Source organism: Neofelis nebulosa, chromosome 15 (genome assembly GCF_028018385.1).
Source record: "Neofelis nebulosa isolate mNeoNeb1 chromosome 15, mNeoNeb1.pri, whole genome shotgun sequence".
Classification (NCBI taxonomy): Eukaryota; Metazoa; Chordata; class Mammalia; order Carnivora; family Felidae; genus Neofelis; species Neofelis nebulosa.
The window spans coordinates 73,751,384-73,759,665 of NC_080796.1; the positions used below are offsets into that span (position 1 = coordinate 73,751,384).

Here is an 8,282-nt window from a genome sequence, read left to right on the forward strand (position 1 = left end):
GCGCTGGCGGCCTCTCCGGTGGCACACGGGCCTGCGTGTTGGGGCTGCAAGGCCGAGGCCGTCTTCCCGATCGCCCCAACCGCCAAAGACTAGCTGAGGGATGACCCTGCCTCCAGCCCCGCTGAGGAGTCCGCGCAGACCGTGGTCGTCCGCTCGTCCCTCCGCCTCCACCCCGTGGGCCCTCAGCTTCTCCTCCTTCGCCTTCCACCCACCTCGCTCCCTTTCCTCTGAGTCCTTTCTCTTATTCCGGCCTGGTCCCCTCCAGCACGCGGGGCCGCCCTTAGCGCGTGTGTAGGTATACGCACGCGCAATCCTGTTAGATGGAGGGTTCAAAGGGTGGAACTCGGGAGGGGAGGCCGTGGGAGGGGCTCTGGCCGATACCTTGTCTCTCTCTGCCCACAGCCACCTCCCCTATGACGTCACTCCAGAGCAGGCCTTGAGCCACCCCGAGGTCCAGAGACGGCTGGACATCTCCCTCCGCAGCCTCCTCGCCGTGACGGACAAGTTCCTTGCAGCCATCATCTCCTCTGTGGACCAGATTCCGTAAGTGCATCAGCCGTGCCCCAGCCCGGGCACGGGACCCCAAGAGGGCCAGGCCAGGCGAGCTGTAAACCTCTGTGTCCAGCACTCTAGGAGGCGGGAATAGGTTAAATCAGTAGGTGGCACATCTGTGGTAGGAAAAGTGACGATAATAGAATCTAACACATTTGAACACTGTTCTGTCATCGTACGTTACTTCCACGACATAGTTTCACTTGATCCTCACAAAATCCCTGAGCTAGAGGGAGGGCAGGAATGGCCCATCTCCATCTTCCAGACCAGGGAAGGAGCCGGCGAGGGGGAGGGGGTGGTGTAAGCCCCCATCTGTTGTTCTCCTCGGGCCCCGCCTCCAATCCAGCCCCTCCCGGGTGCTCGGTGATGACAGACAAGGTTGGCCTTCCCAGAGCCTCCCAGGCTGTCCTGGGACAGGGTTCTGGCTGGGAGTGCCCCACACCCCAGGTCCACGCTGAAGGTGCTTCTGTGGGGGGGAGGCAAAGTGAATATCGGGACCTGGGCTGCTCCCCAGGGGAGACTGGAGCAAAGAAGAGGGTCTTGGGCCAGGCTGAAGGCCACATGCAAACTTAGTGGGCGGCTGGGCACTGACACTAGGGCAGGGGAGGGGGCGGCAGGACCCTGGTCCTTGGGCACTGACACTAAGGCAGGGGAGGGGGCGGCAGGGCCCTGGTCCTTGGGCACTGACACTAAGGCAGGGGAGGGGGCGGCAGGGCCCTGGTCCTGGGCACTGACACTAGGGCAGGGGAGGAGGCGGCAGGGAGCGGGCCGTGAGTAGCAGGGGTCACTGCCTGGAGCTCCGGCAGAGACGGGCGGACCGTGGCTCACGCACACTTTGTCCGCAGGTACGGGATGCGGTACGTTGCTAAGGTCCTGAAGACAACCCTGGCGGAGAAGTTCCCCGACGCCCCAGAGAACGAGGTCTACAAGGCGAGTGTCCCCTCCCCAGACTCGCGAGCTCCCTTTTGCCCTGCTGGTGAACCCCCGACTGAGACAAATGGAGAGAAGACCCAACGCTGTAAAAATCAAGCGGGGAAATCTCCACGCTGGCTCACCAGCAGGGCCTCTGCCGGCGGGCGGAAAGGCGCATGCATGGTCGTGAGCTAAGAGGCCGGACAGCCCCGCACGGGCCCAGGGGATCTGGGTTCCGGTCCCAGGCCCTGCCCAGCTTTCACCGCGTGACCTTGAGCGGGTCGCCAGCCTGGGAGCTGGGGGGCGGGGCAGGGGCTGCCAGGGCGGACCCCCGGACGCTTCTGGGACGGTTTCCTCTGCCCTCAGGTGGTAGGGAACCTCCTGTACTACCGCTTCCTGAACCCGGCCATCGTGGCCCCTGACGCCTTCGACGTCGTGGCCGTGGCGGCGGGCGGTGCCCTGGCCGCCCCCCAGCGCCACGCGCTCGGGGCCGTGGCCCAAGTCCTGCAGCAGGCCGCTGCCGGCAAGGCCTTCCGCGGGGAGAGCCGACACCTGCGGGTCTTGAACGACTACCTGGAGGAGACGCACCTCAAGTTCAGGTCTCCGTCCCGGCACCCTGTCCCTCCTGTCCCCTTCTCTTGCTCTCGTCCTCTGCTGTGCCCCCCCCCCCCCCGGGCCATGGGGGAAGCGCGGCACGGCCCCGGGCGCGGCGGTCAGGGAGCCCGAGCGTGGGTCGTTGGAAGCATCGCCCGGCGGAGACAAAGGAGGGCCGTCCAGGGCAGTGGGCTTGAGGGGACACCGGGAGGGGGGCCGGGCGGCCCCGCGGGGGCGCACAGAGCAGGTGGGGGTGCCGCGCGCCCTCTCCCACACCCTTCCTCCGGAGACAGGAGGTTCGTCTGCCGAGCCTGCCGGGTGCCGGAGCCGGAAGAGCGCTTTGCGATGGACGAGTACTCGGACATGGTGGCTGTGGCCAAACCCGTGGTGTACATCACCGTGGGGGAGCTCGTCAACACGCACAGGGTGAGGGGCGTGGCCAGGGGTTGCAGCGGGGCGGGGCGGGGGCGGCGGGGGCGGCCCTCGGAGGAAGGTGTGGCTTGGAGCCGTAGCTGCTCTCCTTCCGCCTGCAGCTGTTGCTGGAACACCAGGACTCGGTCGCCCCCGATCGCTGCGACCCCCTGCACGAGCTCCTGGAGGACCTGGGGGAGCTGCCCACCATCCCTGACCTCATCGGTGCGCGCCGTCCTTGGCGAGGGGGCCCGGCAGCGGAGGGGGGCGGGGGGGGAGGGCCTGCAGGGAGGGAGGGACGGACAGACTGAACGGCAGGCCGGCAGGCTCTCTCCAGAGTTACATGGTCAGGGACGCGTGCCGGAAAGCCAGTCCGCGCAGCACCTGTCCTCTCCCTCTGGTCCAAGATGGACACAGGGACCTGGACTGATAGGAAGAAAGGGGACAGACAGTAGAGGGACCCAGTGCCAGCGTGCGAACGGCCAATCAAATCGTGGGAGAGCGGTGTGGATGAATACGGGTCCGTTTGGAGTCTCTAAGGGTTTCTCTGACAGGGCCTTGAGTCCATGGAGTGACAGGATGTGGCCCTGCAGGGGTGGAAGTTCAGGGTGGGGGTGGTGACGCATCGAAAGCTGGGAGCCCCAACACCTGGGCAGAGGGTGTCGGTCAGAGGTTCATCCGCAGGAACCGGGAGGCTGAGCTCTATGGACGAGAGCCGTCCTGTGGGTGCTGCCCCCGGTGGACCCGCCTCTCCTGGCATAGAGGTGCCCGGAGCGGGCACGTAGCACGGCTGTCTGCACGTGGGGCACGCTCGTCTCATCCCTCCCCCCACTTCAGGGGAGGGCGTGGCCGCGGACAGGAGCCTGGACCCGAGCAAGCTGGAGGTGTCCCTGACGCTCGCCAACAAGTTTGAAGGGCTGGAGACGGACCCCGGCGATGCCAGTGCCCGGAGCCTGCTTCTGAGGTGGGTGAAGGTGGCCCCAGCCCCGGCCCCTGCTCGGATGGGGGGCGAGGCCATTCCACTGTCTTCCTGGGCTCCTGTCCTTCGGGCGGGTCCCCCTGAGGCTCACCGGCACTGCCCTCGCCGGGCCTCCGCTGTCCACCTCGGCCTCTGTTCTGTGCTGAGCTGAGGCCGAGGGAGAGCAGGGGTGTTGGTAACACCCGACGTTTGTGTGTTTCTGCGCTGTTACCGTTTGACCCGAGGGACAACCGTGAGGTCGGGGATGGTCTCCCTGCTTTAGTGTAGAGACCCGGGATGGGTGTCCTGCTGAGAGAGAAGGTCGGGAGCTTTCCGCCCCCGGTCCTGTGAAAGCGAGGGGGGCGCCCCGCAGGGCTGGCTGGCCATCTGGGCAGAAGAGGAGCCAAGTCGCCGCCGCGGTCCCGCGCTGGCAGGGCGGCCCCTCCCCACCCACTTGCCCAGTGAACCAGTGAGCTGGGCCCTTGGCCTTGTCTTGCCATCGCACTTCTAGAAGGGCGGGGCCGGGCGTGAGCACACAGCCAGAGCCACCAAGAGGAAGGTGGCCGTCAGGCACCCTGAGAGCTCAGAGAAGGGACACCTGAGCTGGGGAAGGTCTCCCACAGGAGGAGGCACATCCTTTAGCTCGTGGACTCAGGACGACGGTTTGTGGGAGGGCATTGTTGGCAGGAGGCCGGGGGTGAGGGCAGGGGTGAGGCGGCCCGGTGTGTGTGCACACAGGGGGTTCTGTACTCAGGCCCTGCATCTCACCCTGGGGTCTCCCTCCTTGTTTGTTCTCCTGACCTCCCGAGGTCCCTGGCAGCCATGACGTGGGGCAGGGTGCACCCACCCTCAGCTCCTGGCTAGCCCCGGGCCCAGACCCTTCCCTGTCCCTCCCCTCCTCCTGCAGCACCAAGCAGATGCTGGTGGACATCATGCAGTTCCAGCCTGGGGACTCCCTCGAGGAGATGCTGTCCCTCCCGGCGTCTAGAGAGCAGGTGAGTGGCCGGGTAGCTCCGAGTCTGGTCTGTTCATCCCCCCGCTCCTGCCACCGCCCATTTCCTCCCCCAGACCCACCCAGTCTCCACAAGCAGACAGATGTGCCCCCCAGGAATGAGAACAGCACCCCCGTCCCGGCTCCCCTTGCAGCAAGAGTGAGCTCTGTAGGGACCCCAAAGCCCCTGATGTCCGTGCTGTGGGGAGGGCGGCTCAGGGGCATCGCGCAGCTACCCCAATGGGCGCTGGAGGGCAGGCATCCTGCAGGGAGAGGGGCCGCCTGAGGCCTGGAGGCAGAGAAGGTACTGGGTGGAGGTCCGGTTGGGCCCCCGGCAGCAAAGACTAAGCCGAGGGCCTTGCAGAGAAGGTGAGGATGGCCCGTAGGGGCAGGTCCCAAAGCACAGGATGGAGGAGAGGGGCGCCCCAGATACCCTGGAGCCATCGCGGTGTTGGGAGGTGTGTGTCCAGAACCCCTTCCCCTGCGGCTTCCGCCCCGGTCTCCTTGGGCCACTGCCCCACTGTGGGGACCCCCGAGGCCCTCGCCCGTCTCTGACCTCCCCACCGCACCCACCCCTGCCCCAGATGAGCTGGGGTCCGCCCCGGCCTGGGGGCGGAGTGGCGTGGGGCCCGGCGGATCCCTGCAGCTCTTTTGCCCCTCAGGAAGCGGCCCACGAGCGGCTGACGAGCTGGCGCCGGGCCCGTGAGAGCCAGACCCCGGAGCCCCTGCGACGGCACCGCTCGCTGACCGCGCACTCCCTCCTGCCGCTGGCGGACAAGCGTCGGCGCGTCCTGCGGAACCTGCGCCGGCTGGAGGGCCTGGGGCTGGTCAGCGCCAGCGACGGCTACCAGGGGCTGGTGGACGAACTGGCCAAGGTAGCGACCCGGGGCGCCTCGGGACATGCCCGCCCCCCCCCCCCCCCCCCCACAGCACGTGTCCGCCCAGATCCTCACCAGCCGGGGGAGGCCAAGGCACGGCCAGAGGGTCCGTTTTGAAGGCAAGGTCTGAACGTTACTCAGGGCACTCTTGTACTGCAAGACCAGGAGCCTTGAAACCGTGACTCCTCGGTGGGGGCGAGGCCCCGGCCCTGAGGGTTCGGGCTGGAATCCTCGAGACCCTCCTCCTCGTCGGAAAAGCAGCTGGGAAACCTCCCTCTTCCTGCTTTTCCCGGAGACCCTCACAGGGAGTTGTTGCGGGCCCGGCCCGGCCCGGCCCCGAGGCGCTCCCGTCGCAGGGGGCAACTCCCCCTCCCTTGTCCCCCAACCCCAGGACATCCGCAACCAGCGCCGTTGCCGGCAGAGGCGGAAGGCAGAGCTGGTGAGGCTGGGGGCCACGCTCCGCGGCCTGGACAGTAAGGCCACCTTCTTCGAGGAGCAGGGCGACTACTACAGCCAGTACATCCGGGCCTGCCTGGACCAGCTGGCCCCCCGCCCCAAGTGGGTGCCCCCTCCCGCTCCCCGTGACCTCTCACCTCTGCCCACGTGACCCCTGAAAGGGAGGTCGCCCGGGACGGCAGGGTCCCTTTCTGATTCTGGCCTTCGGTCCCCTCACAGAACCTCGGGGTCCGAGTCGGCCGCCACAGGGAGAACTGGGGTCTTTGGTGTTGAAGACCCGGCTCCATGAACTCCCTGGGCCCTTTTTTAAACCAGGAGCTCCGGGAAAGGGAAGAAGCCGTCGCTCCGTTACACTGCTGCCCAGCTCCTGGACAAGGGGGTCCTGCTGGAGATTGAGGGCCTTCCCACCTCTCAGTACGTGTCTTCGGAGGGCACAGTGTCAGACCCCCACCGGGCCCCAGCGTGGCCCCGCCTGGGAGGGGCTGCGGGGTGATGGGGAGACGGGACACCTCCAGGCAGAAAGCCGAGGACAGCGCACGTGGTCCGGCACAGCCCCGGACACACCCAAGGGGGAGGGCACCGGGGACCCGTCCTGGAGGAGGGGACGGCCGTAAGGGCCAGGCACGCCGAAGACAGAGGCAGCCGGGGCCCCGCCAGCGCTGACAGGAAGTCTGGGCTCTGGAGGAGGGGGGCCGGGGCCCTGGAAGGAGGCACTGAGTCCGCGTTTTGAATCCTGTCCCTGAAAGCTTCAGAAATGTGATCTTTGACATCAGCCCTGGAGACGAGGCAGGGAAGTTCGAAGTCAATGCCCGGTTCCTGGGTGTGGACGTGGAGCGGTTCCAGCTTCACTACCAGGTGAGAGGCCCCCCAGGGGCCCCAAGCCGCCGGCCTGGCTCGGGTGCCCGCCTGAGGACAGTGGGCCCGCCTCGCTCCTCTCAGCCGCGGAGGACGTCAGCTCCCCACCCCGCCCGTCAGCACCGTCGGTTCCTGAACAGAAGGGTGAGGGTCTTGCAGCCCGAGCGCCTCTGTCCCCAGGCCCTGGCCCAGACCCCACCGCCAAGCACAGAGCGTGCAGCGGGGATGAGTCCTGATGTCCCAGCACGTGTCTGGGACCTCGCACACGCCGCCCTGCGGCCCTCTGCACAGCCCTGAAGCGTGACCCCTGTTCTCCAGGCTCTGAGGCTGACACAAGACGCAGCCTGAGACACAGGCCAGTGTTCAGGACAGCTGTGATTTTGTTTGTTTAGGTTTATTTATTTTGAGAGAGCACGAGCTGTAGAGGGGCAGAGGTGGGGCGGGGGGGGTGGATCCCAAGCAGCCTCCGCGCTGTCAGCACAGAGCCCAACGTGGGGCTTGAACTCACAAGCCGTGAGATCATGACCTGTGCCGAAGTCGGACGCTCAACCGACTGAGCCACCCAGGCGCCCCAGGAAGCAGTGACTTTAAACCCACGTCTTTTTGTTCTGCCCTTTGGCCTTTTGAATGAGAGAAGGGGTTTGAAGCCCTGACTCTGCTCGAATTGACATTTGGTCAAGTCCCTGTGCCTCTCTTGGCCTTGATGTCCTCATCTGTGAACTGGGGTTTTGACGGCCAGTGCCCCTGGGTGGGCGAGGGAGGCTCGGGGGCATGAGCGTTGTGTAGACTGGCCGGGCCACCGCCAGGAGCCCTCGCGCACCCCACCCCTGCCCTCTCCCCAGGACCTCCTGCAGCTCCAGTACGAAGGTGTAGCTGTTATGAAGCTCTTCAACAAGGCCAAGGTCAACGTCAACCTTCTCATCTTCCTCCTCAACAAGAAACTGCTGCGGAAGTGACGGAGGCAGGGGCCGCTCCGCGAGCCCCTCTTCCCTGCCAGGTTGCGGGGTCTCAACACTAACACTAGCTCACAGCCCTGCGGACGCCCAGGGCTCAGGGCTGGGCCGAGCTCCGGGAGCATCACCCCCCCCCCCCCCGCCCCCGCCCCCGCCCCCGCCCCAGCTGGAGCAGCTGGCCCACCGGGCCACACGAAGGCTCCCTGGCGACAGTGAGCCTTGCCCAGAGGCTGGCCGTGTGGCCGATAAGCCCCAGAGCCCCTCGGTGTCCCTGCCGGACCTCAGCGCGGGGACCTGGGCCCTACACCCTGGCCCGCAGAGGCCCTTGCTCTTTGCCCGCTGCTGCCCTCCCGCGGTCACCCCGATATTTGCAAGCACTGCTCCCGCCGCCTCTGCCTCCCTGCTCCCTGCAGGCCCCAAAGCCAGGCTCCCGTTCCCTCCTCCCTCTTCAGCAGCAGCGGGTGAAACCCCCCCCCCCCCCCCCCCCGTTACCTCAAGTCCCGCTCCGAGCATATTTATTCTCCCCACCCCCCCACCCCCGGCACTGGGGGTCACCGTGTGGCCCTCCCCCTGGGTGTACCCCTTCATCTCTTTGAGCTCAGAGAAGGCGTTGCCATCTCCCATGTCCCAACAGTCCCGCCAGCCCCTCCCGCCGTGTGCGCAGGACGCCTTGGGTGGGGGGCAGGAAGGTCCCCATTCGTGTTTCAGACTCGTCCTGTCCC

The 8,282-nt window shown here is 66.8% G+C and overlaps 1 protein-coding gene across 2 annotated transcripts in view; it reads left to right on the plus strand.

The window, feature by feature from the left end:
* The window catches only part of IQGAP3 (IQ motif containing GTPase activating protein 3), a 35,032-nt gene extending 27,325 nt beyond the window's left edge, over nucleotides 1-7,707 (plus strand). The window contains exons 27-38 of one of the 2 annotated variants that reach the window (XM_058700017.1): nucleotides 403-543; nucleotides 1,398-1,482; nucleotides 1,831-2,063; nucleotides 2,352-2,484; nucleotides 2,592-2,694; nucleotides 3,307-3,433; nucleotides 4,335-4,422; nucleotides 5,081-5,293; nucleotides 5,688-5,854; nucleotides 6,068-6,166; nucleotides 6,499-6,607; nucleotides 7,450-7,707. In XM_058700017.1, the coding sequence (XP_058556000.1) occupies nucleotides 403-543; nucleotides 1,398-1,482; nucleotides 1,831-2,063; nucleotides 2,352-2,484; nucleotides 2,592-2,694; nucleotides 3,307-3,433; nucleotides 4,335-4,422; nucleotides 5,081-5,293; nucleotides 5,688-5,854; nucleotides 6,068-6,166; nucleotides 6,499-6,607; nucleotides 7,450-7,563 (1,612 nt within the window). In that variant the 3' untranslated portion in view covers nucleotides 7,564-7,707. Of the gene's footprint in view, nucleotides 1-402; nucleotides 544-1,397; nucleotides 1,483-1,830; nucleotides 2,485-2,591; nucleotides 2,695-3,306; nucleotides 3,434-4,334; nucleotides 4,423-5,080; nucleotides 5,294-5,687; nucleotides 5,855-6,067; nucleotides 6,167-6,498; nucleotides 6,608-7,449 lie in introns of both variants that reach the window. The other variant, XM_058700016.1, reaches the window with a different exon arrangement.
* The last annotated feature ends 575 nt before the right edge of the window (nucleotides 7,708-8,282 follow it).